Source organism: Anser anser (assembly GCF_964211835.1).
Source record: "Anser anser genome assembly, chromosome: 5".
Classification (NCBI taxonomy): domain Eukaryota; kingdom Metazoa; phylum Chordata; class Aves; order Anseriformes; family Anatidae; genus Anser; species Anser anser.
In genome coordinates, this window is record NC_139725.1 from 34,391,766 (window position 1) to 34,404,982 (window position 13,217).

The 13,217-nt window shown below is 38.9% G+C and overlaps 1 protein-coding gene across 6 annotated transcripts in view; it reads right to left on the reverse strand.

The window, feature by feature from the left end:
* Positions 1-201: 201 nt before the first annotated feature.
* The window catches only part of PHF21A (PHD finger protein 21A), a 133,892-nt gene continuing 120,876 nt past the window's right edge, over positions 202-13,217 (reverse strand). For 4 of the 6 annotated variants that reach the window (XM_083837296.1, XM_083837299.1, XM_083837298.1 and 1 more), the window contains exons 14-18: positions 11,823-11,986; positions 5,929-6,084; positions 4,190-4,265; positions 3,754-3,857; positions 202-1,799 (exon numbers count right to left, since the gene is read on the reverse strand). In XM_083837296.1, coding sequence (XP_083693422.1) covers positions 1,545-1,799; positions 3,754-3,857; positions 4,190-4,265; positions 5,929-6,084; positions 11,823-11,986 — 755 coding nt within the window. In that variant the 3' untranslated portion in view covers positions 202-1,544. Of the gene's footprint in view, positions 1,800-3,753; positions 3,858-4,189; positions 4,266-5,928; positions 6,085-11,822; positions 11,987-12,048; positions 12,072-13,217 lie in introns of all 6 variants that reach the window. The other 2 variants (XM_083837300.1, XM_083837301.1) reach the window with 1 other exon arrangement.

The window sequence follows — 13,217 nt, forward strand, 5'->3', positions numbered from 1 at the left end:
GTAACAGCAGAGACAAGCCTGGCGGATCCTCCAAGTGGGGTGAGATCCAACACGGTAGGATTTGATTCTCAGTAGAGTTTAGCCAGTAGCATGTATGGTATAATCTATGGAAGCTGTCCCATTGGATCTTAAAACACAAACACAGCAGAATGTCGTCATAAGTAAGCAAAGTCTGTGTTAAAAAATTCTAGGTACACAGCATTTTCTCCAGTTCTGACACCTTTTTAATAGAAATCACTTGTTTAGGAAACAAATAGCACTTTTGTATTTTTTTTACAATGTTTCTTACCTTGATCTTATTTTAAGTAACACTAGGAAGACCTCAATATCTTTTATTTTCCTTTTTAATTTAAAAAAGTTGTTTGTTTTTTTTTTCCCCCAGATACAAAGATTTTGCCCTTGCATAAAAAAACAGTGCCCAAAACGATGACACAAGGACTCACAAAGACTCACTGTATCTCACTGACACTATTACTTCTAATCTATACCATGCAAGGTCCCATCTACCTCTTTAATTAGACTGTCAGCCTGAAAAACAGCTTTTCTATTCCTTATTTAGTTCTTGTTACCAAAAGAAGAGAAAGGAAGTGAAAGAAAAGGACATTTCTCTGTTCAGTTCACACATCTGGGTCATGTGCTACTTTGTTCAGGATACTTTTGTTGTTTATAAATATAGAAAAGGGTTGGAATCTCATTTTCAAGTAATCGATGCACATTTTCTCTTGGGACACCTCCGTCCAATGCTCCAAGCTGACCCTGGATTCTGGCCCTCTATTTTCCCATTCCCAACACAGGCTTTCTGGATGAGTGTGAGGACCCAAACCAATTCTGCAAAGCATGTCTTTTATCTGATGTGAAGAAATAGGATTAACCCAAAGCTGTTGGGACAGTAGATCTTCAGCCTGTACATGTGCTGGTTACTCAGTGAAAAGTCCATCTCCTTTCCTTTTGTACATCTCCTGTCTAAACAATAGTAAATACTGCTTATTTGATAGACTTGTCCCTTCTGGGCACTGGGATTTGATAATTTATGTTTCTGTTTTTTTGGTTTAATAGTACTGAGAGTTTAGAAACAGGAAAAGCCCACAGGCTCTTTGGACTTGTTTTTGTTTTCCCCTAGCTAAACAAACTGTTCTGCAAATAAGGATTTGAAACCTGCTCTCCTCCCTCATCCCTGCTCCTCACCCCAAACAAAAATAAAACAAACCTATAGTGGCTGTGGAGGCTGCTGCAGGCACACACTGGTGTAAAATATAGAGAGAGTAAATATATTATTTCACTTGGCATGGTGCTGGCAAAGAACCCCCAGCTGGCACTATTCATGTAACATGATCCAAACTTTGCATGTACACACAGAATAAGAAGGATCAATTGGCAAACTCCGGTGCCGCCTGGCACAAGCATCTTCACGCTCTCTCTGGAACCAAAGAACTAAAGAATTCTGCACTTTCCAGAAGAAATCCGGTTTTGCTTTTCTAGAGTTTCGTTATTTTGCTCCTCCTCCTCGCCGCCACCTCCCTTGGCTCCTTCTGCACTTCACTGTGTTATTTAGTCTCATCGCCCTTGTTACAGTTCACCATGCAGCTCTGGGAAGGGGAGGGGGCTAAGGTGGAGGTGGCAGCATTAGTATTGTTAGTGGAGTCCATGCCATTGGAGATGGCTACTGAATTGACCTCAGAGTTTATGGGTTTTGAAAGGTCGATGCCTTGGATGAGGCGGATCAGCTGTTTTACCTTCTCCAAGGAGCTGTGCATCTCCTTCTGTTTTGCAAGGATGGTGTTCTTCATTTCCATGCATTTCTGCAGCAAGACCAAAAAGCAGTAGTAAGTTCAAGCTTTACCCTCATATGAATGCAAGAAGGTAAGAGAAGGAATACGTTTGCAGATCTAAACGTAAGTACTCAGAAAAGACTGCAGCTACAATGTCACCTATAATTTCAGCCTAGAAGAAAATGAGCCTCAGAGCTGCGATCATAGGAGAATTCATATTTGCAGGCTGCGGAATTAAATTGTCAGTACGTAGCTGTCACCCAGTATGGCCCTTTCATCCCAAGGTGCTTGGCAAATCAACACAGACAGCTCCATCCTTTTGTGTTCCTTTTGAAGGGAAACTTCCAAGTATACGTTCTTATTATTTTTCTAGTAGTATTGCATTGCTCAAATTTCTTTAGCTCAGATGTGCAAACTCAGGCGTCCTACTGCAGCTGACTGCTGACAGTGTGTGTGCATGCAACTAATGGGATACAGCCTTTGCTTTCACATATGCTTTAGCAGGAATATCACTTCCTCCTCTCAATAAATAAAGGGACACTTGGAAAGAAAAACAAACCCTTCCTCATTTGAAAATCTTATTTTGCGACCACTTATTTCTCTTAGAAGCAATAGCCAGCTCATCAGATAAGAGTCAGGGTAAGATAACTTTAAAAAATGCCCACAAATGATGCTTCAGGAGTGAAAAACTGCTTGTATCTATAGCTGAAACTCTCAAAAAGGAGATGGTAGCTACTTTGTATCTATAACATTCAGGTTCTTACATGGAGATGGCAACCTTCTTACACTTTTCAAATCTTTTATCCATGCTGATCTCCAGACACTGTTGGTTTCAGCTCTACTGTTTTCACACAGAGCTCTTGGCATTGTAAGAGCTCTACGAAATTTAGATCTAATCCGCCTTTATTGGACAGTTCCAATGAAAGTATAAGCAATGGCTTGATCATAGCAAATAAACCATTCTCCTTACCTACTATCAATCCCTCTTATTAAGGCTTGCCCCTGCCTGTGTACATCACTAAGAAATGGTGCTAGTGCTCTAGTGCTGCTCAGTTTATGCCCAGCTACTGATAACCAGAAGATGACAGTCTCCAGAACCGCTAGCCAGCACCTCTCACCACCTACTTGCTCATAGTTGTTTTACTTGTATCATCAGCATTTAGAGGTCTTTAAGCATGGGACGCTTACTTTTGGCCTAGGAGGTAAAGACACAGAGACCAGACAGCACATCTGTATTTAAAAAAACAAGTCTGTACTTACGTATCCAGCCTTACAGGAGTTGCCACATAGGTTTCAGTATTTTTCATTCTGTGATACAGACTCAGCCTATGCTAAGTGAGGGCCTCAAACTTTACACTGGCACCTCAAGAGCCTGATTTGCATATTAAGGTGAGAAGAAAGAGCAAATTAATATGTGTGTTCCAATTACTGCGATAAATTAAGGTGTAAACCACAGCTTCTGGATAGAAGTATGACAATGTCCAATTAATAATATGCAGAGGCATGCACAGTCCACCTGCTGACTGCCAAGCCAACATGTCAGGAGCCCAAGAGCCAGTTGTGAGTAAATGGTCACTTTTGTACTAGGAATGTCTGGAAAATGCAGAGAATGTAACTCTTACTATACACAGGGGCCCAACTATTCAAACTTAAGTGAGCCACTGGAGAATTAGAATTTATCTGCTGCCCACAGACAATAATGCTGTGGGTCATTTTTGTCACCTGCTGCTATTACAGGTCACTGTATGTCTACAGTACATACAGCACAGTCAGCATGGAACATGTGTAAGTTACTCATTCTAAGTATATGTTGCCTGCATTTCATTCCTGCTCCCCAAAGTCCTAAAAAAAACACAGGAAAGAGCCCATTCAATTCTCAGTAAAACCAGTGGAACATAGGTGTAGCACATGGGCTCTACAGTTCTCTTTCTGAATTCTGGCACCAGAGGACAGGTGCAGAGTTATTTGGGAGGGCAATACTCACCGTTATGGAATTGCTGAGCTGTTTGACCTTCTGCTCTAGTTGTTCTCTTTCCTGTTTTAAATCTGAACTCCATTTAAGTAGTTTCTGTTTTTCCTCTTCTTTTGCTGCAAAACAGAACATTCATCACGTCAAGAAATAATATTTAAATTGTTTCTGTTACAACTGTGGATAGAGGTTGTGAACTGTTTCATTTAAAGGGGGAGTTTAAAATCAATTCAACAACTTTTGCAATAAATAACACCCAATGTTTCACCTGTACACAGAAGCATCACAGAAAGCTTAATAGATATTTTGACTGCCATTTACACTTCACTAGTGATTAAGGTTCTTTCCCTTTAATTTCCTTTTCTAAAGGAAGTATCATTCTGTCCCATTCCCTCAACAACATTTTCCGGTATTAAAACTGAAGCAAAGGTGTTGCTCCCCATTTTCCTACCTGCTTTATATGCAATATATGAATGAACAATTGCTAAAGTTCCTGGCCACGGGATTGCTTCTTCCTTCTTTAACATCTGAAAGAAAAGTGTGTAGAGATTTAGATGATAAATAATCTACTCCTAGGAAAAGAAAAAGGAGAAAGAGGGAAAGGCAGAGGATTTTCTTTATGGCTATCATTAGTCTGAGCCCTGTTAACATGTCTGCTTTGCAGACCTGTTCTGAGATTTAACAGAGGGAATTATTCACAACTGTACCGTAGCTCCCACAAAGGAGGCCTGTTTCTTACAAATGTCAGCATTTTCTCAAATTCCCTCCATAGCCACAAATAAACTCTACTAATGAAACTGAACAACTTAAAAGAGGAATGAAAAGATAACGTATCTGAACTCAAACTTGCCAGGAGACAAAACATTATTTCATGGTTCAGACAAACTGCTGATCTCAGATGTTCTGGGAGAAAACTTCTCATGGCACAGAGCAGTCTCCACACCATACATTCAAATACCACACTTCCTGGCTAGTAAAACATGAAACTGTCCTATCTGCCCTTCTTACTAGAATCGTTTTAATATAATTGCCAAATCTTCTTTATATAAGGGTAAAACCCATTTATGCCTTTCAGATCCTCCCTAACATATTCCTACCTACATATTCCTTCCTAACATGTTCCTTCCTAAGGACCTTTATTTTGAGAAGAAAAATGTACTGTGTCTTTTTAACATGTGAAATCAGAGGGATGTCTCAGAAGACAGAGGACTCGGCCACTTTACAGTGAAATAACTCCCATTTTTCCCCATAATTTTGTGGGAACCTATCACTGAAATACAAAGAGAAGGGTTACATGATGGAACACAAGACCAGGAATAGGAAAGTGGTAACTCTCCCTCCTCATTTGCAACTACTGACCAAGTCACTTGAGTTTTGCTTTTTCATTCTCCTGAACAGCAAATCATATGCCAGGCTGTTTTCTTACTTTACCATCTGGCTAACCAAAGGTCATGTGGGTGACTAAACAAGATGCTAAATCAGACAGAACACTAACAGCTTCAGGCTGCTGATTAAGAGCAACCCTTTGCAACTTCTGGAGTTCCACAAAAGGGTTATGAATACAGTAGTTTACTTCTTTGTCTTGTAATCTCAATGCAATTATGAACAAAATATTAAAATATCATCTGTTTGTTTCAATTGTGTACTCTTACAAAGGGATCTGGAAGAAAGAAGAACCAAGCTGTTTGTCCATCCTCGTTACACTGATTCTGGACAACGTTATTAAAGAGATCACTGAAGTCAACCTCTCTGGTGTTTGATTTATATAACCAAAGAGAGGTTTATATTTTCTCTATCTCTTGATGTAGGCTTCTACAAATGTTTTATTTATTTATCCAGAAGAACATGCTAATAACTTTTGAAGAAACGAGTTTGGGATGAACGGGAAAATTTCTATGAGTATTAGAGAACCTTTCCCAAAAGTTTGTGTGCCTCAGCCCAGAAAGAGTAAAACCACAAGGGTAACAAATAAAGACCCCAAGTCCGGGAGTAAAACTTAACGGTTTTGTACTTGCACGCATTCCAACAGATGTAATCAAATCAAATTCACACAAGCCTTGTTGCAGACCAAATAAATTTGTTCAGTGTCAGGCTGTCTTGATATAAGTAAGCCAAGTGATATGATTGTTTTCTTTAACTTGGAAAAATCTTTACAGTGCATTGTGCATAACACTGTCTGTCAAACAATACCTGGTCTTGACATTTGGGACAGATCCACATGCCCTTGGGAATGGTTTTCAGAGGCGGGTCCAGACAGTCCAGGTGATAAACACGTGAACATGTGTCACACATCAGCAACTGCCCACTTTTTCTGCAAACACTGCAAAAATCCTCATGGATATCGCCCTATAAAATTGAGGGGAAGGGTTGAGGGTGAGAGAAAGAGAGAGAAGGCAAAAAGTGAACTTTGACCTTTGACATCTACATCATTGTTAAATGCAAAGTTTACAGCACAAACTATTTCTAAGGGGGTTCCAAATGGTCAAGCCCTTTTTAGAAGGTGAAACAGGAAAACCAGGCATGATGTCAGTAACACTGACATCTGTCTTCCCAAACACTCCCTCTGTCCTCCCAGGGTGAAATGTTACAACAAACACTTATTACCAAAACTTCTCTTAACAACTGATACCCCATAGCCTGTCTTATTTTAGATTCCCCCCTTACCCTGCTTTTTTTTTTGGCCTAAAATGATGAGCTATTCTCCTTGTTAACCCTTCTCATTTCTGGATGTAAGCACAACTTCACTTTGGGAATGCTGATGAGGCTGTCTCTTTCCAGTAATAGTATGTAAGAAACCCCAACTGAGTGACTTAAAAGAACACTGTCAAATATTTAGGTCACCTTTAAAAATGAAAGTGGAAGGAAAAGGTGCTCTGCTTGTAAATGAAAAAGAACAGAATGAATTATATGTTCTGAGATAATTCTTTTTACCTCGCACAGGTTACCTCAAGTTGCACCAAATAAGCTATGACTCAAAATTTTCTCTTTCTCTATAGATAGTGGTCTATGTTTCATCACTAACATACGTTGAGAGACAGGATGAAAGAATAGCAAGAGAGACTTTCTAACTAAGGGTCTGTGGTTTTTTTTCTCCCCCATAAAGAGTTGAAAACATACTGACAAGGTCTCTTAACAAAATCCAGTCCAAATTACTACTTTATCACCTTTAGAGAAATTTCTTTTCTAAAGCCATTAACTCCCCAGAAATATAGGTCTAATTTTTGTCACTTTTTCTTCTCTCTCTCTCTCCTCCTATTACTCCCATCTCATGCTTGGGGTAGTGGTGGTGATGGTGTTTGTTTGTTTTCCTTTGTTCTTTGGATATTTGAACAAAGAGGCATGAAAGAAAAATGGCTTAGCACCCAAAGAGCAGGAAAAGGGCATCCGAACCCCTCTCCCCTCTCCACCTGTGGCCTTTTCAGGCAACTTGACATATTCTAGGCCCCATCTGGAGTTAGAAATATGCACTTCTCACTGACTTCAGCCAACTTTTCACACGCACAACATCTGCAAGACTGTTATCTTAAGATGCATGTGTTGAGTCAAACTGCGCATATACACTCCCTCCGTATATATGCACTATCAGCACTCGCGGTGCTTCATTTTGACCCGTGCAGTCTTTTCAAGTGTGTGAATAAGTTCCATCATCTTGGAATGATATCGGACTTGGCCATGCACTTACACATTAAGTTGCCAGACAAGAAAAATGATGCTAACCTCTACTGTGGATAAAATATTAAACATATTAGAAGAATGAGACACAGGCAATCTGCTAAGGTTTCTACTTGGCGGCTCTATTGCTGATGAGGCCTTTCTCTGAAGGGAATGCTATTCTTCTCTTAATTCCCAAGGTTAGCACTGATGCCGTGTTTTGTAAAGGATCAAGCTTCAGTGAATTTTCAGCATCATGTTTTGGTTCCGTAACTCCAGGGATCATTGAGAGGTGGGTTACGGTATTATTTCATGCTTTACCACAGAGCTCTTCCGTGTTAACAGAAGAATGAAATGAGTGACACTTCATGCCTCTTGTGAAGTGATCTGTGTAACCAGTCTGAGAAGAACTTCTTTTCCTCCATCAAGCATTCCGCGAGTACAAGTAAGGAAAAGAAGGCAGACAGGAGATGTGACATAAGCTAAGATGTGAAATCCTCTGCAACCTAATGAAATTTTTAAGAGCAAAATTATCACATTTTACAAGAAAATTCTCATTCTAGAGTATTATATGTGTTGTTAAGATGCCTTCGGTTGCCACGGACCACAAACGGCATTTGGTATCTGGCTCAGGTGCCCAATTATTGGTGTGTTGAAAACCAAAACTGATATATCTAGTATCCTGTAGAAAGAGACCTACACGAGAGATGCAAACTGTTGCTTCTTGAGGTGGTGACATTTAGAAATTTAGACCCAGAGCCTTCTAAATTCAACAGAACACTGTAAATCCAGAAGTCATACAACTGGTCAGCATGCAGTGTGGCTGAACACATCAGGATGACAACACGTGCACAAAATCCATAGTCCTATTTTTGGTTTGTCAAAACAATAATACAAAATTCAGGGTATTTCCTCAAAATTAATAACTGGACATACCAAATCCCAGCCAATGCTCAATTCCAAAGAAATGCCCCAGGTTTTCTAGACCGTTAATAAATACATGCATGAAGGGGGTTGGATGTGATGTGACATGCACCCCACTAATCTCAGTGTCTGGACCAGCTCTGTGAAAACTATATGCAGCCAACTTATGTTAAAGCAGAGCTCGCTGACAATGCTCGGACATATGTTGCAGGCTAAACGGACAGAAGAATAATTTCAGGACAGAGACAGTATAAAAGGTGATTTGAGGTCACTTTTTGCTGTTTCCTCTGTACCAAGAGAACCAGAAAACAAATTAAAGCTTTTTGAACAGCTAACATTTTATTTTTATATACAGTGGCTAGAGCAATAGTGCCTGGCTTTAGGAATAGAACTGAAAAATACAGCATCATATCCAAAGTATATGTAGTTTACGTGTTTGAATATGTTATATATATACATGTATATGTACATTTCACTGGAATAACGTGGGAAATCTAAATACTCTTTGACAACAACTGTGCAAGACCACATAAATAAAGATGATCGTAATATATATGCATGATGTAAGTGAATTAAGTTATCATAAGCAATAATAATCTTGGCACTTTCTAACATTTATGGGCTTGACTTTGCAATCTGCATGTTCTCTAATGCTCTTCTCAACTGGACCATTTATTAATTTACTAATAAAAAGGCATTTTGTGACCACAGACTTGAACCATCACTAGAATAGAGACTTTTAGACAGAGAACAGTTTTGCTTTATTCTTGCTGCTGAGTAATTGACTGTCAAAGGCAATTGCCATCTTCCAGGTGAATATGCTACTGTGTGAGAGAGAATCACCCATAACCAAATGGTTCACAGCCAATTGCCAGACAGAAAAAAAAAAAAAAAGATCTGTTCAACCGTGCCTACTGTATTACTTCCTTTGTTTCCCCAGGCTCTATTCCTAGTTTCTACTCCTCTACTCTCATCTCCAATCCCATCTCAAGCTCCTGTTTCATTGTCCCTTCAAAATTCATCTCTGTCATTCAGAGAATGACAATTCAGGAGAAAGGCAAGAAGGCCTTTCTGGGCTGTGGTGATGAGTGCTTGATTTGTATTTTTTACAGGTTGGCTAAAAGCAAAGTTTATGTACTAAACATCAAACTTCCATTCTGAAGCCTACATGAATAAGACCTTCTCAGTAAATGAGTGCAAAATGTTTTAAAGATGGGTAAAATTGCAGTTTTCTTCTGTATCTGTCTGGGAAACTGCTGAATGGTTTTAACTGGGACTTTTGAAATAACCTTTTATTTAGGCATGCACATCTCATATTTTCATTCTGTAGGTCCCCAAAAGCTGGGAGCTGTAACAACAGGCAGCATTTTCTATCCTATCTGGAATAAATAGACCTTTCTATATTTTGATTGTCATGTTGAAATATATTTTCTGCTTTTACATGTATTTTATTTTACATGGAATTCAATACCAAATATTTCTGAAAAGTCTAAAGAATTAGCTCAACTGATAGGGAATATACATTGAATGAGACTTTGGGATAAAATTCCTTCGAAAAACCAAACCTACAAAAATGTTAAAACCATCGCTTATGTATAAACTAAATCACTTGTCTGTAAACATTTTAAAGGGGACTTAAATATTATTCTAAAGGGAAAAGAGTGCTACTGTGCTATATTACAATACACTCAGGTAAGAGAGCATGTTAACTACCTTCTTTGTAAACTTCCACTGTCTCCTTTAGAATACTTCTATTTTCATAATTAATGAATACTGAAATAATCCATAATCTAGGTCTAAATACTATAAAATTTCAGAAAATTCACGGCATTCAGAACTAGATTAGAATGCCTCAAAAATTCTCTACTCTTGATTTAGCCTGCTGTCGCCAGGCACCTTGGAAAACAGGACAACATCACATTATACTGTTTTGAGAGCTCTTATACAGTGGGAAAAGACCGGCAGTATGCATACAGAAGTCAGAGACGGAAAAGACCTACCACACTATCCAGCCCTTCTCTTGGGGCCAGTGTCAAAAATGTTCTCTTCAGCATGTTTACTTGTCATTTTTACTGCTTAGTTACAGAAGACCCCAGAGGTGGAGCTGCCCCACCCTCCCTATGAGGGGCTGTTCCAGTCTCTTTCATCTGACTGTCAGCAAAGGGCTTTTATAGTCAAGTGCTATTCTGCTCTCAAAAGTGACTACATAAAAGAGCACCTTCTAATTTCACATACATATTCCCTGTGTATCAGAACTGCATCTATTTATTTCTGTGACTCAGACACACTTGTACTATTTCTATTCCTGTTATCTGTACAGAACAAATACAGTTCAGAAGCAACAAGCTGGCTTCTATTCCCTCTTGTATGTGGCCAAAAGAGTTGGTCCCTCAGTCCGTGCACTTACAGTGGTGAAACTGCATAGATGAAAATAAAGCTGCCCAGCTCTTCCTTAAAGCCCATTTCAAGTTGTTGGGCCTATAATATTTGTGAAAATATGTAAAAAACAAACATACAAACAAACAAAAAACCCACAGATCACTTACTCAGATTGCAGGAGTCTGCAATGATATGACTAAATAAGCAAGCACCTTTTTATTTTTAAACTGTACCCAGTAATTAGTAGTCACTAAAAGGCAAGCACTTTACTTTTACACTACACCTCCTGAGAATTTTTATGCAATGAATTGTTTCACCCATACTGAATAGAGTAACAGTACACTTTTGGACAAGCCATAGTGTCCCTTCGTTATGTCCTGTCAGACCTACACAGAAACTCAGTCCAAGTTTTCTCACTATTTCTTTTCTGAGGTTTATGCATGACCTTTAAAATTTTTCATCATGTTTTTGCTAGAAATAATAAAATAATTCAGTAGTTCTCAGCAACTTAAAAAAAAAAAAAGTTGTACTTTGAGTGGCAAATCCTATCTTTTAACTTAAAAAAAAAGTATACCTACTTCTTTATAAATTATAACAAAATGGGCAAATTTCTTTCAAGACAGATATAGTGATCTGATCACAGGGGCAATGTATTCAGCTATATTGGTACACCAGAACTACCATAAGCAATGCTGTGAACACGGCTCCTGGCTGTTCTGAGTGATCTAGGAGGTTTTCCTTCTCTCATTATAGAAACACCACAACTTTTTGTTATTAGAGTCTGTAAGTAATACTTTTCATTCTCCCCTTCCCCCATTTTCATGGATGACAGATTCAATTCAGTCAGACAAGATCTTAGACATGGCACAAAGGAAATGAGCTCATCTAGCATGCCTGGTGCCTCCCAGTGTTTCAATCCACTGAAGGAGTTATAAATAAAATCTCTACAGGATAAGAACATAGGTGCAGGAGGAAAAAGGAAGGGTGTTAAAAGGATGCTGGACCATTTCATTGCACTGAACTAGGACAAAGGATGAGTGAGACTAAAGAAACAAAATCTGCAATGATTTTCCTTGCGACTGTTTCTACATATCTTTCCAAAAGTAACCCCCTCCCCAAGAGTTACTTACGTCTGTGGAGCTGGGGCTAGGCAGGGACACAGGCTGAACAGCTGCGGGAAAAGTAAATGTGGTCTCTGTCTTTTCATTTTCAGGGGAGTCAGGATAACTGGACAGAGGGGATGTGGGGGTCAAAGCCCCAAACCCCAGCACCGTGTTGTATTTAGGTGGACGACCTACATATTAACAAAAGGGAACAAACAAACAAACAAAAAAAAGGAAAAATGATCTTACATACCTTTGGCCAGTGGTCCTCATTGGCTAGCATGAAAAAGGAAATGATGTAGCACAGAGAGGAAATTAATATAAAAGTTACAAGTGGAAGGACAGAAGCAAAGATTAAAACATTTTTAAGAAATCTTTAAGTAGAATTTTGCAAGGAAAGAACATTTAAAAGATGTATTTCAGAAGGAAATAGAAACAAGTTCTGTCGAGGGTCAAAGTATCGCTCTCACAAAAGCAGTGTGGGAATGCTTTCCATTCCTAGAAACAAGGCTATTCAGTTTTTAGGGAAAGCATGTTGGCATCAAAACTAGAGAGAAGCCACAATAACTACTATTAAATCCTTTCTACTGTTATCCCACACATTCCTATCTTTCTACTGCCAGCATAAATCTACACAAAGGTTAAGTCCTTTATCACAGGCCAACACTCACCATTCCAACCCTCTCCTTTTCTTCCCATTTTTTTAAACCCACTCACCCACAGATCAGCACTTTCTAGTCTACTGGTACATCTTTTAAATTTAAAACAGGTCCTATTTTGTGACTCATAACCCCAGCACTACCAGCTGTAATCTATCATTGGTCTTCCACTGTAACCCTCACCCAAATCCTGTGCTTTTTCTTAGCATTTCTCAGTCAAATACGTTTGATTCTACACAACTTCCATGTGCTCCTTTAGACTAGCAGAAGTGCAGAATGTGTTTGTAGCTATTTTCATAAAATTACGTATGCAAAAGAAGACGGCAAAAAACAATATGTAACCATTATTTCTGCCTCCCTTCTCCAGGGTAATTTATGGATATGTAAACATAAAGGACCTAGGATCTAGGAATAATTCTCCGGATTTTATGTTTACAGATTGTCAGTCCATACCTATTAACATGCTAAACCTAGCATTTAAAGTCTGGATATGTTCCAGAACTAAGTATGTCCTTGGAAACGGATTTCTGATAGTGATGTCCATGGCTGAAATTTCTGACATGCTCAGCACCATCTAGAATTAAACTAAAGCTCTCAAGGGCACTTGCTTGCATAAGCTTTTCACCTAATATATTGCTATACTAAATCACAAAACAAATGTATACATCCAAATCTTTTGTCAACTGAAAATGCATGCTGCTAGTTTGGTACCGATACAAGGTGCAGGCTCAAAACAGTGTGGGAGAAAAAAAAAAGAGAGCAT